This window comes from Bufo gargarizans, unplaced genomic scaffold (assembly GCF_014858855.1).
Source record: "Bufo gargarizans isolate SCDJY-AF-19 unplaced genomic scaffold, ASM1485885v1 original_scaffold_2202_pilon, whole genome shotgun sequence".
NCBI classification, from domain to species: Eukaryota; Metazoa; Chordata; class Amphibia; order Anura; family Bufonidae; genus Bufo; species Bufo gargarizans.
This window is the reverse complement of record NW_025334685.1, coordinates 232071-251530: the sequence shown is the minus strand read 5'-3', so window position 1 is coordinate 251530 and position 19460 is coordinate 232071. Positions and strand designations below refer to the sequence as shown.

General features: G+C 48.1%; 1 protein-coding gene across 1 annotated transcript in view; it reads left to right on the top strand.

Moving 5' to 3' along the window:
- Positions 1 to 19460, top strand: part of HARS1 (histidyl-tRNA synthetase 1) — a 125913-nt gene that overhangs the window by 30190 nt on the left and 76263 nt on the right. Inside the window, exons 4-5 of the mRNA XM_044274989.1 lie at positions 7531 to 7626; positions 7948 to 8073. Coding sequence (XP_044130924.1) covers positions 7531 to 7626; positions 7948 to 8073 — 222 coding nt within the window. The remainder of the gene's footprint in view (positions 1 to 7530; positions 7627 to 7947; positions 8074 to 19460) is intronic.

Here is a 19460-nt window from a genome sequence, read left to right as displayed (position 1 = left end):
ACAGTCTTTAGACCAAGTTTACTACACCTATAAGTTGGCCTTTCTGCAAAATCGCACTTCTTTCTGTTAAGCCATGTCCCCTTGTCAGACAAGGTGTAAAAAGGTTACAATAGTGTTTTTGAAAGGGGCATTCTGGTTATGCGATATGGGGCCCTGTTTTCTTGATCGGAGGGGGTCAGACTCTGAAATACAGAGTAAAGCATATACCAGTTTTCAATAGTAAATCTGCCCCAATGAGCTTTGTGTATCCACGTCAAGCATGGTGGCTTTCCAACCACACGGAAGTACTGTCAAATTCCTGCAGTTTGTCAGTATGTTGGTAGATTTCACAGCTCATAGCATAGTGGATGCAGTGGTCGCTGTCTTGGGCTGCTAACATTCGCGATGCAGTGATGCCTTCCAGTCATGACTACAGAAGTAGCGTTCACCAGCAGCTGCCATCAGGACAGCCAAGCACTTAAAGCGATTCTGCCATTTGCCAGTCTAATAACGATAAAAGGTCACAGATGTTAAAATCACCCTAAATTAGGGCATTTTAGATACACTCTGGTGTTCCAGATCAATGTACCCCCCCCAGGGGTTAATATCCACGCGTGGCTGAGAGACTGGACACTGACACAGAAGTTGGTCAAAGCAATCTCTAACTTTATTACATGGACTAAGCGTTTATGAATCTTCAGAAGAGGGCAGTCCTCTCTGAGGCTAAAACATTGTTTCATTGGTCAAAAAGTAAAAAGTGATAAGAGAAACAGAGATAACACTTCAACATCTGCGCAGTGAGTACCACTTTGGAATGTGAACTAATGTAAACATCTGGTTACCATCGCCATTTTGTAATGGAGTTTATTCTAACAAGAATACTGCCTACGTCATATGTGACACTTTAAAGAGGTGCTTCTCTATAGGCAGTGAATAATATATACATATCATCAAGCCATATGATTGGCTTACGCATTCCACCTGTTCATGCATAAGGCAATGCCTGACACTCTATGGAACACATGTAAAAGATGAGAAATCAGACACTTCCCACAGCACAGCTCTTTGCCCCCCTCTCTCTCCTTTCCAGTCTTGAAACAAAGAGGGGGGTGGGTGGGCACGTGGAAGTAGAAAAAGTTAACTCATTACAATCCTAGATTTACAAAATATAGAATAAAATTCACCCATCTTTAACAGTCCCCCCTTGAATTTCATTCTCTCCCTAAACCTAAACATCTGTCCCAATGCTCCGCCTCCTCTTCACCAGCTTCCACGACAAGCCATACCTAGCGAACAGCCTCCCGTGACACTGGATTTGAGCAAGGGGAAGTCAGATGATCTTTCCCTAACTGGCGTTGACATTATATGGGGGGACTAGAGGTCACCAGTGCTCCTGATTTTCTGGATCGAAGTTTTCATACAAGTTTCCATATTCTTTTGAGTCATGATCAACAGTCACACAAGGGAAAACCAGTCTCAACACTTCCTTGAAATCAATCCAATTATGCTTTTCTTTGAGCTTCACTGTGCTTGTGGTCAACAACACTCGGAATGGACCATCAAACCAGGGTTTTGGGACTTTTCTAACGTGTCTTTTCCTACCACCCAATCTCCAGACACAAGTGGGTGGGTTCCTGGTATTTTATCAAAACCTGGAAGTGAAGCAAAAACTCGAAAATGTACTTTAGTCAAATGCTTATACAAAACTGATCACATAATCTGTCAGACAACCATGTTGCATCTGGAGCTGCTGTGGGAATTAAAATCCTATTCTAGGGGCTGACCCAAAAAGGACCTTATAGGGACAAAGGCCTGTCTCACGGTTAGGCGTATACCTTACTAAAAGAGGGCTACCAGCAGGTACTCTATTAAGACTTTAAATCTTTAACTTAGTGTCCCGTTCAGTTCCTTTTCCCTACTCTACTGCTGCTTTGTGGATGGTACGAAGCATGTAAGGCCTGTCCTACACCCAAAACCTTCATCATCTCCTGCATCACTTCACCTGTGAAGTGAACACCTGTGTCACTTTCAATGATCTAAGGTACCCCATACTTGCACACAACTTCAGCCATAATCTTCTTTACTTCTTTGGGTACGGTTTTGGCCATCCTGAAAACAAGTCATCACATATCAATACATACTCATACATGCCCACCTTGGATATTTGAAGGTAGTCTGCAAACGTTGAAACAGATACAAAAAGCAAGACGTGTTTCTTGGGTACCTTAACCACCTTGCCCATGTTGTTCTGGGCACAAACCATTTATCCTTAAGTATGTCTGACTGTTACAGTGCTGAACCCTGGTGCGTACCATATGCTACGTACTAAATCACACATAGCAGTTTTTGTCTGGTGCATCACTCCATGGGTTGCCTGTGCCATCGTGGAGTAGAGGGACCTGGGAAGGTAAAGTTGCCCTTCTTATTTGTCGTCCCCCCTTTTTCATCCACCAGTCCCTTTCCTCCTTCCCCAGGGTTCTGTAAGGTCTTAAGAACTTTCGGGAGACAGGAGGAGTTATTTCAGGGACCTGAACTGTGGCCACTTAAGACAGGGGTCTGCTTAGGTAATTTGGCAGCCATCTTTGCCGCCTGATCTGCCGTGGCTTTCCCCTTTGCCTCCTCTGCATCTGTTTACAGTGGCCTTTCGTTGCCATCACCCCTCATGTTAGTGACACGAGGGCTTCCATCAGAGACCTCACTGCTTCCCCATTTTCGATGGGTTTACCTGAAGCGATTAAGGAGTCTCTGGCTTTCCATATGGGCCCATAGTCATGGGCTATCCCAAAGCACACCTGGAATCAGTGTAAATGGTGGCTGTTTTCCCATCTGCATATCTGCAAGCCATCTTCAGAGTCTTTTAGCTCCACTTCTGAGCAGACAAGGGTGGTAGTTCACGTTTAATCACCACTGCCCAACCTGTGTAGTACCTGCCATACCTCGATCCATCCACAAAGAGCACATGATCTAGATTACCTAATGACTGATTTACCAAATCCCACTACCTCTTGTGACATCATCTGCAAAGAGTCAGGAGCCTCTTCCTTTGAATCTGAAAGAAAAGTTTAAAGTGCGGTGCCCTAACTCTTCCCTCCCCCCTTGGTCCAGAGGCAACAGGGTGGCTGGGTCCAAAGTATTACACCTTTGGAGAGCAACATTGAGGCAACAAAATGGAACAATAATGGGCAACAAAACAATCATTTGGATTGTACGTTCATGAGGATAGATGTAATATCAGCATCACTTTGTGGTTCAGAACTATCTCAGAGCTTTCATCAAGCATAGCTAGTACAACTACTACAGCTCTGATGCAGAAAGGGGCACCTCTGGCCACAGGATCAAGTCTGACTGAATATTATACTATGGGGCGTTATTGCTAGCCATGCAGTTGGGTGAGGACAGCTGAGTCATGGCCACTCACTTCATTAACAATACAATCTAAATGTAATAATATGATAGGCCCAGTGTGGGGGAGCACAAAATTGCCAGTTCTAGGCACAAAAAACATCTACCACCTCATCTGTGAGGCGGTAGGGACTAAAGGACAAATCAATCACAGTGGAGTGAGTAGGGGTAATGGGAACCTGAGCCGACAAGGTGTGTGTGTGCATTGGGCACGATGTGGGTGTTAGAAACTGTGGCTTCATTAACGGCATGTAGGTCATGTACCATCCAATGGTGAGTGGTTTGCTTTTCTCAGCTTCTGGGAGTACTGATACAAACATGGACCAGAGAATTTTATCACTAATGGCCAACAAACAAAGTTCTTGGTCGTGGAGGGCACCTGTAAGCTTCACAGTGCCGTCCTCCTGACGTGAGATACCAGCATGTACTTTTGCAAACAAATCTGCACCTAGGAGACAACAAGGGGCGTTACCAATGACCAGCAAACGGGCAAGCGCATCTTGGTTAGGGGCAAATCTAATATGGATGGTTTCTGTTGAAAAAAAGTGAGCGTACTACTTTCCCATCCACTTCTACCCAAAGGCTGGTGTCCTTGGAGAGTAAATCAGGGGAGGCCATGTTTGCTGTGCACAACTGTCTTGGCTGCTCCAGTATCAATCAAAAACGGGACTACTTCTTTATCACCCAGAGTGAGGGATATCCTTGGGCCAGACTGAATCTGCTAAAAATGTTTAAAGATAGAGCCGATACTGGATTTCCTGTTTCTTAATCTTGATCTAACTCCCCCCCCCTCACCTGTCTGTGTTCCTCTTATGACAAAAAACATGGGTGTCTGTGGGGACGGACAGTGATCCGGGCATGGTCAACATAGAATACAATCCTCTCGTGTGGTGTGGACGAGGAGTACCACACACAGCACAACACTCTCTCTTCTGGGATCTGGGTCCCACAGACTCTGCAGGCCCACCATAGGGTGGCAGACTTACTTTTCCCTCACTTCAATGAGGCGTTTGACATCAGGGCTGAAGCAATGCCAAAGGAACACTACCTATGGTTGGCACCACTGAACCCCCAATGCTGCTTGATGTTACTCTGCATTTTGGCTTACAGAAGTATCCAACTTTTCCTATCGCAGAATTAATAGACTGGAAAACAAAACAGGACTTCTCATCTTCCATGGGAGTGTCTTATAACTAGGGGATGGGCACAAGGGCTGTCGTTGTCTGTAACGTCCACCCCCTTCAGTCGGACGCTATGGTTCTCCTTTTGTCCATCAGTAATGTGGCAGCTGCCCATCAGAACAGAGCTCTGATGTTTAGCACAACACTTAACGTAACTTCAAACATTGAAACAAACAGATCTGACAATACAGACATGAACACACAAAGGGCCCATAAGAAACTTTTCATTGACTTCAATTTAAAAATAAAATAAATAAATAAATAAAAATGTACAGCTTGATCAATGCTGTTGGCACCAATAAAAACCCCAAAACTTCCAAGAAAAATAAAATAAAATCCTCAATGCGCATATTATTAAAAAACAAAACAAATATCGTACTCCATACGCATTCATATACATTTTCATGTACTAATTTTCACAAACTGTTCATAACCACGCCCTCATACATAAAAACTGAATTGCATTCACAACTCTGCTGAAAACCTCCATCAGTCTTCACACATATTCGCCTCAATCACAACTTAAAGCCAGACCCATTCACATTCCACTGAATCATTTGTCTTCCAACCCACATTGTTTCATCCCAAAACTTGCAGCACAGACAAACACAGCTTTCCTGGAAACAGATAGCCACACCACACCCAGAATTGCTGATGGTCTGTCGCTGTAAGAGAATATACATGTTATCATACAGTCATTTTGTTAAAAGCTGGATTCCCACAGTACACTGCTTGGGAAAGAAGAAAGAAGAAAGAAAATTATTGAACAATTCTTTGTCTTGTATAATATATTACACATCACTGACTCTGCATCATTCCCTCATTCCCTCCCACCTTTTTCCTTAGTCTGATCCTCTTATCTCAGGAATGTTTCTGTTGAGGTGGGGGTAGTGAGTCTCTGTAGCTAACACTGGATACAACACCTATCCGTTAACTGACCATCTTTTACTGCTGTAATCTCTAGGATATTCCCTAGTTAAACACACACATTTCATTAGGGTAACAAAACTTAACCGGTTCGTTTCGGAACATTTAACACAAGCGCCGTTCTGATTGCAGACACTGGGGCACTTTCTTTCTTTCTTGTTAATGCCATCAATTAACATCCTGACAACTCCCCCCTCAAAATCACGGGAGTTCTGATGCCCACAGTCTGTAAGCTCTAACTTCACAGATTCTTACAGATCTTCATCCCTGTTGCCAGGGGCGACCTCTGTCCGAGTCTACACTTTCTCTAACATTCTTTTTCACATTTTAACTTTCAATTCTTCCCTCACTACTAGCTAGGGGCTGTATTTTCTCCTTCATAATGCTGGGACTGACCGATATCAAAACAACAGTATTTCAGACTGACACACACACAAAACAGAAGAGTGATCAGCACCTTTAGCCCTTTCTTCCGCAGACAAAGGATTCACCCCCCCCTCTGGTTGGCTCAAATCTGACTATCACGTCTGACTAGTCAGCCGGGACTCCCCGCACGTCTTCCCCAAAACCAGGGGTCAGGCGGGCTCCGTCGCATCTTCCTGGGGTCAGGTCAGGTAGACAATATCACCGCAGTCTTTCCCTTGATCAAAAGGTCATGAGAGGTACTACCATCTTCCTAGGGTCAGGTCAGGTAGTCTCCGCAGTCTTCCATCAGATCAAAAGATCATACGGGTCTACGCATCTTCCTGGTCAGGTCAGCCGGAGTTCCTTGTCCCACACCTCGGCGCTATAGCACCCCCTTCCCAACCAGGAGGTTACTGTTCCCTCCCTTTGTCTGTGGTTTTACCGTCTGTGCTCAATGCACTCCTCACATAAATCACAGACACACACAAAACATATACACACCAGAGTGATCTATGATTTTAGACTATTGGTTCAATAGACTCCAAGCTTTCAGCATTACAGCCGACTACTATACTTACATGGGTACCACCTCACAGCAGACTGAGCTATCTGAGCATGACGAAGTAACTAGCAGAAAGGCAGATGAGATAAAAAGTTTTCTCACCTTTCTTTGAGGTTGCAATCCTCTCTCCTCTGCCGTTCGTCAAGCTCAGGGGCCCGTCTTGTCAGCTGTCTGATGCTACATTCGCTCAGAATACAATCTGGGGTGCCATTTGTTAAAATCACCCTAAATTAGGGCATTTTAGATACTCTGGTGTTCCAGATCAATGTACCCCCCCCAGGGGTTAATATCCACGCGTGGCTGAGAGACTGGACACTGACACAGAAGTTGGTCAAAGCAATCTCTAACTTTATTACATGGACTAAGCGTTTATGAATCTTCAGAAGAGGGCAGTCCTCTCTGAGGCTAAAACATTGTTTCATTGGTCAAAAAGTAAAAAGTGATAAGAGAAACAGAGATAACACTTCAACATCTGCGCAGTGAGTACCACTTTGGAATGTGAACTAATGTAAACATCTGGTTACCATCGCCATTTTGTAATGGAGTTTATTCTAACAAGAATACTGCCTACGTCATATGTGACACTTTAAAGAGGTGCTTCTCTATAGGCAGTGAATATATACATATCATCAAGCCATATGATTGGCTTACGCATTCCACCTGTTCATGCATAAGGCAATGCCTGACACTCTATGGAACACATGTAAAAGATGAGAAATCAGACACTTCCCACAGCACAGCTCTTTGCCCCCCTCTCTCTCCTTTCCAGTCTTGAAACAAAGAGGGGGGTGGGTGGGCACTTGGAAGTAGAAAAAGTTAACTCATTACAATCCTAGATTTACAAAATATAGAATAAAATTCACCCATCTTTAACACAGAGATGGCAAGAACTCGGAGACACAGTCTCACTCAGGCCATGGCACTGAAATAATGGTACATACCTAATTCATAATCACATACCATGCCTTTTCCTGTGTTTTCATAGTTGTAAAGGTGAAGCTTCTGTCTTTTACTTAGATTTTGCTTTAGGGACAATATACATATCTTTTATACAGTATGCATTATCTTTTTTAGGAAACATTAACAGGAAAATATGGAGAAGACTCTAAGCTTATATACGACCTGAAAGATCAAGGTGGTGAATTGCTCTCTCTACGTTATGATCTTACTGTATCCTTTTAAAAAGGAAGCAATCAAAACCGGTGCCCACATCACCCTCAGCCCAACCAGACTGTGGCTGGGAGAAGTTTGAATGGAGTGCCAATCGAGAACGTTCTCTGCTATTCCATTCAAAGTCTATGGCGCTGACAAAGCTGTGTGCTTTTCATTCTAGTGAACCAGTTAGGTTTTTTTTTTTTTTTTGTTTTTTTTTTTGCTTATTGTCCAGTGCTTTCAGCAGTGTATAAATGTATATAATTATCTATTTGTTTTAGATTTTCCTGTATCTAGCACTGTGTGTCACTGCTTTACAATCCTTACCTATGCTGTCAGGTTCCATTTGCTCGTTATTTGGCAATGAACAAGATTACCAACATTAAGCGTTACCATATTGCTAAAGTCTACAGAAGGGACAACCCAGCTATGACCAGAGGCCGCTACAGAGAATTCTACCAATGTGTAAGTTTTTTAATATGATACAGACCAAACAAACATACTAATTAAGTTTTAACCCGTAGAGGACCCGCGCTGTACATATACAGAGCTGGTGGACGCCACTTAAGTACCACTGCCGTACAAGTACTACAGGCTGATCAGGCGGGTGCAGGGACAGCGCTAGCCCAATCGATGGCATGGACCTGTCAGTCACTGACAGCCGGGCCCCTGCTGCATACGCCAGCATCAATGGAAACGCCGATGGCGGTGTATTAACCCCTTGTATGCCGCAGTCAAAGCTGACCACAGCATGCAGGTGGTTTGTGGAGGGTACAAGTTCCCTTCAGGTCCCCCAAGCTGCAGTGACGGGGACCTGATGGCCTTGAGAAGGCAGCCCGATGCCAGCCCGTTGGGCTGCGTGTCACAGGCAGGCTGCCAGCATACAAGTTGACAAAATGTATTGTAATGCATTGCAGAGGGGATAAGGCCCCCAGTAGTTGAAGTCCCAGAGTGGGTAAAAAAAAAAAAAAAAAGCCCCTTTTCCATAATAGAACACACAAACAGACATATTGGGTATTGCCACGTCTGTAATGATCTGCTCTATCCTCCCATTGCTCCGATAGTAATCAGCAGCATTTGGAGCAGGAGAGGAGACGGTAATGGGGCACTGCGGGCGAACGGAGCTGCGCCCAGGACTAATGGTGAGTGCTGGGACATCGCTGGGCGCCGCTCTCTGTGTGGGAATAGTCCTATCATTGGTGGCTCAGTGCGCCCGCCCATCCTCTGTCCCTCTCTTCTCTTCTCATTGGTGGCAGCAGCACGGGGAGAAGGAAGCAGTCCGATGGCAGCGCGCTCATGTTCAGAGATACTAGACTGCGCAGAAGCGCAGCCCAGTATCGAAAAAACTGAAATCCCGGTATCGTATCGATACCGGGACAAAAGTATCGATTGGGTATTGAAATTTCGATACCCGCAACAACCCCTATAGTGATGCCTCATAAAATATTTATTAACATTCCCCATATGTCTACTTTATGTTGGCATAATTTTAGTAATGTAATTTTTATTTATTTTTTGGACACTAGGTTTAGAATTTTAGAAGCAATTTTTGAATTTTTTAAGAACTTTTCCAAAGTAAACTTTTTTTTAAGCACCAGTTCAGTAGCACCAACCCATAAATGACCAATTTTTAGAAATGACACCCCTCAAACTATTCAAAACTGGTTTTAGAAAGTACTCCACAGAAATTAAAGCAAAATAGATGTGAAATTAAAAAATTTAACATTTTTGGGCTAATTTTTTTTCCCCTGGAACACATCAAGGGTCAACAACAAAACAAACCTCAATATTTATTGCCTTGATTCGGCAGTTTGCAGAAACACTCCATACCGCTGTTTGGGCACACGACAGAGCACAGAAGGCAAGGAGCGTCATATGGTTTTTGGAGGGCAGATTTTGCTGGAATGGTCTTTGGGCACCATGTTGCATTTGAAAAGGCCCTGAGGTACTCCCACAGTTAAAAGTGACCACGTTTTGTAAACTACACCACCCAAGCAATTTTTAAGGGGCATAGCGAGCACTTCATTCAACAGCTGTTTCATAGAATTTTTAATAGTTGGGTGTGAAAATGAAAAATTACATTTTACAAGAAAATGGTGCTTTAGGCCCAAACTTTCTTTTTCACAAAAGATAACAGGAGAATATCCCCCCAAAAATTTGCTACCCACTTTCTTCTGAATACAGTAACACCCCAATTGTGGTCGTAAACTGTTATTTAGGGATACGCTAGGTTTCAGAAGGGAAGGAGCTGCATCCGGACTTTATTTTTTTTATTTTTTGTTGAATGAGCTGCGTGAGGGCTTATTTTGTGCGAGATAAGCTGTAGTTTTTATTGGATATATAATATATATATATCCACGTGCATTCCACATTTTAACAAATGGCGAATCGCGCAGTGTTTATGTGAAATTGGGAAAGGGGGTGATTCATACTTAATATTTAGCTTTTTATTTTTTGGGTGTTACTTTTTATTTAATAACGATTTCCCCCCCTTAGGGGCTAGAACCTGGGATCTTTTCATCCCTTGTCCTATTCACCCTGATAGATCTCTGTCAGGTTGAATAGGACCTCGCACTGTCCCTGCTGCCCTGTGCATAGTACACCCAGCAGCAGGGACCTGACCATGGCAGCCAGGGCTTCAGTAGTGTCCTGGCTGCCATGGTAACTGATCGGAGCCCCAGGATTACACTGCTGGGGCTTCGATCAGAAGCTGCCACTGCCACCAATGAGAAGGGGAGGGGGACCTTGTGGCCACTGCCACCAATGAGAAGGGGAGGGGGACCTTGTGGCCACTGCCACCAATGAGAAGGGGAGGGGGACCTTGTGGCCACTGCCACCAATGAGAAGGGGAGGGGGACCTTGTGGCCACTGCCACCAATGAGAAGGGGAGGGGGACCTTGTGGCCACTGCCACCAATGAGAAGGGGAGGGGGACCTTGTGGCCACTGCCACCAATGAGAAGGGGAGGGGGACCTTGTGGCCACTGCCACCAATGAGAAGGGGAGGGGGACCTTGTGGCCACTGCCACCAATGAGAAGGGGAGGGGGACCTTGTGGCCACTGCCACCAATGAGAAGGGGAGGGGGACCTTGTGGCCACTGCCACCAATGAGAAGGGGAGGGGGACCTTGTGGCCACTGCCACCAATGAGAAGGGGAGGGGGACCTTGTGGCCACTGCCACCAATGAGAAGGGGAGGGGGACCTTGTGGCCACTGCCACCAATGAGAAGGGGAGGGGGACCTTGTGGCCACTGCCACCAATGAGAAGGGGAGGGGGACCTTGTGGCCACTGCCACCAATGAGAAGGGGAGGGGGACCCTGTGGCCACTGCCACCAATGAGAAGGGGAGGGGGACCCTGTGGCCACTGCCACCAATGATAATTAACCCTTAATACAGGAGGCGGGTACTGGCAGCACATCAGCGACAGTTAACGACAGTTAGCGACAGTTAACCCCTCAGCTGCCGCTGACCGCAGCTCCCTGTCAGAGGCAGGGTGCCGGCTATGTGATTCTGCTGTCGGCACCTGCCTCCTGTATTAAAGACCACCTTATATGGGTCCAGACTTTAAGTATTAGGCTACACAGAGCAGCGCCCAGAGATCTCCCTGCATCTCCCTGCACTTAACTATTATTCCTTGGCGCCGTCCCGCTGTGCCCCATTACGGTCTCCTGCTCCATATGCTAATTACTATCGGAGCAATGGGCAGGAGAAATTGGCTTCTCTCCTGGGCATTCCTTCTCGCTGCGCTGTGATTGGACAGCGCTACAGCTAGGGAGAAGGAACGCCCACTAGAGAAGCTGATGTCTCCTCCCCTTTTCTCTGATAGTAATTTACATACGAAGCAGGAGACGGTAATGGGGCACGGCGGGCGAACGGAGCGGCGCCCAGGAATAATAGTAAGTGCTGGGACATCTCTGGGCGCCACTCTGTGTAGCCTAATGCTGAAAGTCTGGACCCAGGAAAAGTCCTATTATTGGCGCAGTGCACCCTGCCCCTCCTCCGCCCTTCTCTCCGTTCATTGGTGGCAGCACAGGGGGGAGGTAGGACCGCTTCCTTCTCTCCTGTGCTGCTGAGGGAACAGGAGGGCGCTGACAGCAGCGCGCTAATCTTCAGAGATACTAGACTGCGCAGCCCAGTATCGCAAAAATGGAAATCCCGATATTGATACAAAAGTATCGATTGGGTATTGAAATTTCAATAACCGCAACAACCCTACCGTGTTCACGATCAAATGCTAGCGAACCGTGGGTGCACGGCGGGCCCCATTAGCTTTAATGTCAGACGAACCTGAAAAACCTTCTGGTCATATTTGCAGCCACCAAATACTTGCTAGAAGTGCACAAATAGTCCCACAACATGGACCGTGACATACCTGATGCGTCATTGGCAAAAATTCCCACAAAAAATATGTATTTTAATCAGGGGCCACTTTTATGCGTCTTAAAGGGGGAAACGCTCAAAAATGTACCATGCTGGAGCCTAGATGAATTTTATTTTAGGCCACGGGAGTACAGGCCTCCAAAATTAGGCCTTCATCTGACAGAAAAGAACTTGTGATGATGTGGCTGCAGTTACATTCGGCGGTCACTGGATACAAATTCTGGATACAAATTTTACTGTTGGCCAGTACAGGCCCCAAAAATTAGGCATTCACCTGACAGAAAAGGCCTTTTATGCCTCTGTATATACAGAAGACAAGGACCATTCTTTGTTCTGGGTGGTGGCAGATATCTATGGGCTGGCATGAGGAAATTAATTTAAACGTGGTCGTCACAGGTGTTGAGTTCCTCTGAGATCTATGCCTCATTTATTTTTAAAAATGTGAGGTAGTCCACACTGTCGTGAGCTAGGTAAATGCGCTTATCGGTCATGATACCTCCTGCTGTGCCGAACGCCCTTTGGACAGGACACTCGACGAGGGGCAAACCAAGGATTCCATGGCAAATAGTGCCACCTCTAGCCAAACGTCAAGCCTGCACACCCAGTAGTCCAGGGGTTCCTCGCTCGTGTCCACATCGGCTGTTAACCCGATGTAGTCGGTCTAGCCGTTCCCTGAGGCTGGATCCAGAGGGCGGCTACCGATGGGTTGGTTGCAAGATTGAGCTCCTATCCAAAGTGACCAACAAATCTTCAAACCACCCTCTTCTTGCAGGCGTGGTAGGTTTGGTATCTGCACCTGTTTCGCTGTGGGTGGAAATTCCTCTGCCAGCGCCCACAACAGCAGAATGCAGCATCTCTCGCAGCAAAGCCTGGAAACGCTGCATTCTGCCAGCCCTCTGATGCTGGTAACATGTCCACCATTTTGTGTTTGTATCGGGGGCCTAAGTACGTTGCCACCCAGTACTGGTCCTTGCCCTTTATGCTTTTTATACTGGGGTCCCACTTCAAACACTGGAGCATGAAGGCCCCCATTTGCACTAAATTGGAAGCGGTGGAGCGCCCTGGCCCCTGCTTATCGCCCAGCAGAATGACATCCTCTGTCTTCTTCCCCCAGCCTTGGACAACACCATGGATCCCCGAAAAGTTTAAAGTCCTCTCAAAGCCTTCTCTTCTTGCTTCTGCCCCTCCTCCCAGCCACCATCCTCCTCTGACTCCTCTTCAGGCTCCTGCTGACTTGTCTCAGATGGTGTAGCCCCCCCCCCCCCCCCCCCAAACTGGCTTCGACTGACCAGTTCATCAAATGGCCGCAGAAGTCGCGGTGAAAAGAAACCAAGCTCCCCAGAACCTGTCCTGCTGCAGTGTTCGTACAGGCAGTGGTTAACAGCACGTTGCTGCTGTAGCAGCCTATCCAGCATATACATGGTGGAGTTCCAGCACATCGGCCTGACACAAATCAGACGTCTGACGGGCAAGTGGTGTCGCCGCTAAATGTCAGCAAGGCGAGCCATGGCCGTTTAAGATCTTCTAAAATGGCCAGAGATTTTCCTGGCCTGCCGCAGGACGACTTGGACCCCGGGGTATTTGGCAACGAATTGCTGCACGACTAAGTTCAGGGCGTGTACCATGCACGGCACGTGTGTCATTTTGCCCTGTTTCAGCACGCTCAGCAGATTGGCACCGTTGTCGCACACCACTTTACCAACTGTCAAATTGAGTGGGGTTAGCCACTAATCGGCCTGTGACCGTAGAGCTGAAAGCAGTGCAGGACTAGTGTGGCTCTTGGCTTCCAGGCACAACAGCTGCAGCATGGCAATGTCTCGCCTGGGACGTCAAATAGGTTCTGGGGAGCTTGGGGGGGGGTGCAGCGAAAGAGGCGGTAGCAGTGGAAAAGGAGGAGTCAGCCGAGTAGAAGAGGTAAGCCTGCATGCAATCCTTGGCGGTAACACCAAATCCACAAGGGAGCCACGGGTTACATGCTTGACGGCCATCAGAAGGTTCACCCAGTGGGCAGTAAAAGTTATGTACCTTCCCTGCCCGTGTTTGCTAGCACAGTGTTTCCCAACCAGTGTCCTCCAGCTGTTACAAAACTACAACTCCCAGCATGCCCGCACAGCCAAATGCTGTCCGGGCATGCTGGAAGTTATAGTTTTGCAACAGCTGGAGGCACACTGGTTGGGAAACACTGTGCTAGACCACTTGTCTGTGGTCAGATGTATCTTTTCACCTACACTGTGTGCCAGAGATATATTAACTTGCCGCTGAACGTGGCCATATAGCTCTGGGATGCCCTTCTGGGAGAAATATTTCCTTCCGGGGACCTTCCATTGAGGTGTGCCAATGCCCACAAATTGAACATTTGGGCCACGGAAGCCTGCCTTCTGCCAGATGAACGTGACGGTGGCACAGTGAAAGGTGGAGTGCAGAGGACAATGGGAGGAGAAGAGGCAGGACGTGGAGCGCCGGGAGTGTGGCTTCGTGGGTTCTGACTCTGTTGCTCCCGCTGGGCTCGTGATGGGAGCCCAGGTGCCTTCTTAAGGCGGTCGTCCCTAGGTGAGTGTTGGGCTTACTGTGACTTATGCGTTGACAGCACAGGCTGCAGATGGCAACACTATTGTCAGCAGCGGACACGTTAAAAAAAGCCCACACTGTGGAGCCATGTGCCGGCGTCCTGGGAGCGACAGAAGTGACCGTGCTTGGTGGATGGCTCGCTCCACCACGGACATTTGAGATCTCGGAATAGGCAGCAACAACGGGGTGGCGGCTGTTGTTACCTCCTCTTCCTTAGCCGATGTCAAGAATGGCTGCGCATCGGTAAGGTCTGGGAATGGATAGGAAAATAATTCCTCTGACTCGAGTGGATGGGCTATGGTGGTGGTTGTTTGGGGGATGTACACAGCAGAGAGTGAGGAGGGTGCGGAAGCGGCAGGCTGAATGTGCCACTCAACCAACTCTGGTGCGTCCTTTTAAGTAATCGCACGTGCCTTCTCCAACTTCCCACTTAGGCTCCGGCCTAGTGCCCCTGCCCGACCCCTACAACCCCTGCGGAACGGCCTGCCTCTTCCTCTGCCTTTCATTTTCAAAATTACTCTGTGCCTAAGTTCCTAGAGAAGAGCAGTATTTTGTGGAAGCCGGTATCTCTCAGGCCTCAATTAATATTTGGTAGAAACTGTTATATCAAACCCCTTTAACCACTTCAACCCCGCTAGCTGAAACCCCCTTAATGACCAGGCCACTTTTTACACTTCTGCACTACACTACTTTCACCGTTTTATTGCTCGTTCATGCAACTTACCACCCAAATGAATTTTACCTCCTTTTCTTCTCACTAATAGAGCTTTCATTTGGTTGTATTTCATTGCTGCTGACATTTTTACTTTTTTTTTTTTATTAATCGAAATTTAACGATTTTGTTTGCAAAAAAATGACTTTCCAATTTCAGTTGTAAAATTTTGCAAAAAAAAAAAAAGATATCCATATATAAATTTTTCGCTAAATTTATTGTTCTACATGTCTTTGATAAAAAAAAAAAAAAAAAAAAATGGTTTGGGTAAAAGTTATAGCATTTACAAAAATGTGAATTTCCGCTTTTTGAAGCAGCTCTGACTTTCTGAGCACCTGTCATGTTTCCTGAGGTTCTACAATACCCAGACAGTACAAACACCCCACAAATGACCCCATTTTGGAAAGTAGACACCCTAAGGCAGTGATGGCGAACCTATGGCACGGGTGCCAGAGGCGGCACTCAGAGCCCTCTCTGTGGGCACCCGCGCCTTGGAAAAAGTCTATGGCGTACCAATATGCTTTAGACTTTTCGTGCCATTCATCAGCACAGGACGCACTATGAACAGCACAGGCAGCGCACTGAATGTAGTAGGGCTGCAACGATTAATCGATGTAATCGATTATATTCGATAACTGGATTCGTTGTCGACGAATCCAGTTATCGAATAATCGCCGATTCGTTGCTATGCGGGCGGGCGGTCGCTGCATCTTTATTTTACCTTTTTACAATGACGCTCCTGTAACAGCCAGGCAGAGCGGACGGCGGCGTAACGTCACTCACTCACGTGACACGCCTGCTCTGCCTCCTTCATTCATGAGGTGGGCGGAGCAGGTGCGTCACGTGAGTGAGTGACGTTACGCCGCCGTCCGCTCTGCCTGGCTGTTACAGGAGCGTCATTGTAAAAAGGTAAAATAAAGATGCAGTGATTAGTCCGACTTATAAGCATCGGGGCCGGGGCTGTTATGGGGAGGGGGGAGGATCTGTGTATGGCACTGCTATGGGGAGGGGGTCTGTGTATAGCACTGCTATGGGGAGGGGGTCTGTGTATGGCACTGCTATGGGGAGGGGGTCTGTGTATGGCACTGCTATGGGGAGGGGGTCTGTGTATGGCACTGCTATGGGAGGGTCTGTGTATGGCACTGCTATGGGGAGGGGGTCTGTGTATGGCACTGCTATGGGGAGGGGGGAGGATCTGTCTATGGCACTGCTATGGGGAGGGGGGTCTGTGTATAGCACTGCTATGGGGAGGAGGGGGTCTGTGTATGGCACTGCTATGGGAAGGGGGATCTGTGCACTGTTATGAGGAAAGGGATCTGTGCACTGTTATGCCCATAACAGTGCACATATCCCCCTCTCCATAACAGCGCCCCACAGATCCCCCTCTCCATAACGCGCCACCACAGATCCCCCTCTCCATAAGCGCCACCACAGATCCCCCTCTCCATAACGCGCCGCCCACAGATCCCCCTCTCCATAACTGCGCCGCCCACAGATCCCCCTCTCCATAACTGCGCCGCCCACAGATCCCCCTCTCCAAACTGCGCCGCCCACAGATCCCCCTCTCCATAACTGCGCCGCCCACAGATCCCCCTCTCCATAACTGCGCCGCCCACAGATCCCCCTCTCCATAACTGCGCCGCCCACAGATCCCCCTCTCCATAACTGCGCCGCCCACAGATCCCCCTCTCCATAACTGCGCCGCCCACAGATCCCCCTCTCCATAACTGCGCCGCCCACAGATCCCCCTCTCCATAACTGCGCCGCCCACAGATCCCCCTCTCCATAACTGCGCCGCCCACAGATCCCCCTCTCCATAACTGCGCCGCCCACAGATCCCCCTCTCCATAACTGCGCCGCCCACAGATCCCCCTCTCCATAACTGCGCCGCCCACAGATCCCCCTCTCCATAACTGCGCCGCCCACAGATCCCCCTCTCCATAACTGCGCCGCCCACAGATCCCCCTCTCCATAACTGCGCCGCCCACAGATCCCCCTCTCCATAACTGCGCCGCCCACAGATCCCCCTCTCCATAACTGCGCCGCCCACAGATCCCCCTCTCCATAACTGCGCCGCCCACAGATCCCCCTCTCCATAACTGCGCCGCCCACAGATCCCCCTCTCCATAACTGCGCCGCCCACAGATCCCCCTCTCCATAACTGCGCCGCCCACAGATCCCCCTCTCCATAACTGCGCCGCCCACAGATCCCCCTCTCCATAACTGCGCCGCCCACAGATCCCCCTCTCCATAACTGCGCCGCCCACAGATCCCCCTCTCCATAACTGCGCCGCCCACAGATCCCCCTCTCCATAACTGCGCCGTCCCACAGATCCCCCTCTCCATAACTGCGCCGTCCCACAGATCCCCCTCTCCATAACTGCGCCGCCCACAGATCCCCCTCTCCATAACTGCGCCGCCCACAGATCCCCCTCTCCATAACTGCGCCGCCCACAGATCCCCCTCTCCATAACTGCGCCGCCCACAGATCCCCCTCTCCATAACTGCGCCGCCCACAGATCCCCCTCTCCATAACTGCGCCGCCCACAGATCCCCCTCTCCATAACTGCGCCGCCCACAGATCCCCCTCTCCATAACTGCGCCGCCCACAGATCCCCCTCTCCATAACTGCGCCGCCCACAGATCCCCCTCTCCATAACTGCGCCGCCCACAGATCCCCCTCTCCATAACTGCGCCGTCCACAGATCCCCCTCTCCATAACTGCGCCGCCCACAGATCCCCCTCTCCATAACTGCGCCGTCCACAGATCCCCCTCTCCATAACTGCGCCGTCCACAGATCCCCCTCTCCATAACTGCGCCGTCCACAATTTTTTTTTAATATGGCCTTTGAACATAATTTTTCAAGTAAGATCATATAAACCTCTCTGTTTTGTAATTTTGTCGTTTTTCCCGATTAATCGCAGAAATTAATCGGCAACTAATCGATTATTCAAATAATCTTTAGCTGCAGCCCTAGAATGTAGGCTATTAAGCTATTATAGCTAAATGATAAAGTACATGAAAGATATACTATATTGGTATTCAGGTTAAATTGCTGTGTTGGCACTTTGCGATAAATAAGTGGGTATTTGGTTGCAGTTTGGGCACTCTGTCTCTAAAAGGCACTAACTGCACTAACTTGTGACAAAAAATAAAAACTTCCATGAACTCACTATGCCCATCACAAAATACCTTGGGGTGTCTTCTTTTCAAAATGGGGTCACTTGTGGGGTAGTTATACTGCCCTGGCATGCTAGGGGCCCAGATGTGTGAGAAGAAGTTTGCAATCAAAATCTGTAAAAAATGACCAGTGAAATCCGAAAGGTGCACTTTGGAATATGTGCCCCTTTGCCCACATTGGCTGCAAAAAAGTGTCACACATCTGGTATCGCCGTACTCAGGAGAAGTTGGGGAATGTGTTTTGGCATGTCATTTTACATATACCCATGCTGGGTGAGAGAAATATCTTGGCAAAAGACAACTTTTCCCCAGGTAGCAGGTATATTAGACGCTGTTATCAAAACGGTGTCTAATATACCTGTTAGGGGTTAGAAAAATCACATCTCCAGCCTGCCAGCGAACGATCGCCACTGGCAGGCTGGAGATCCACTCGCTTACCTTCCGATCCTGTGAATGCGCTGCCACCTCCGGAACGCGAATCTGCGTTAGGCGGTCCGGAGGTGGTTAATCAGTATTTTGTGGAAGCAGGTATCACACCCCTCAAATATTTATTTTTTTGCCACAACAGTTATATCACACCATCATGTTTATTTGGGGCAACAGGTACATCGCAGCCCTCAATCAATATTTTGTGTTAGAAGGTATATCAGAACCCTGCACACAACTGCTGCACAATACAAATGCACTATATACTTTCTATGTTAGAAAGTACCAGATTTTTTGCCCTATAAGACACACTTCCCCCCCCCCCCCCCCCCCCCCCCCCCCCAAAAGTGGGGGAAAAATAGCAGTGCGTCTTATGGGGCGAATGCTGCATTTTGCCGAACTGTCAATGATACGCCATGCCGCGCGGCGGGTGTATCAGCTGAGAGGGAGGAGGGGCTGGGGGCCGGGGGCCGGCATCTGGTTTTATAAAGACAGCGGGGCCCGTGCAGTGACTGTATTCTACTACACGGGCCCCGCTCACTGTATTTACCCTAATCTGATCTATAATTGTGGCATTGTTAATAGTA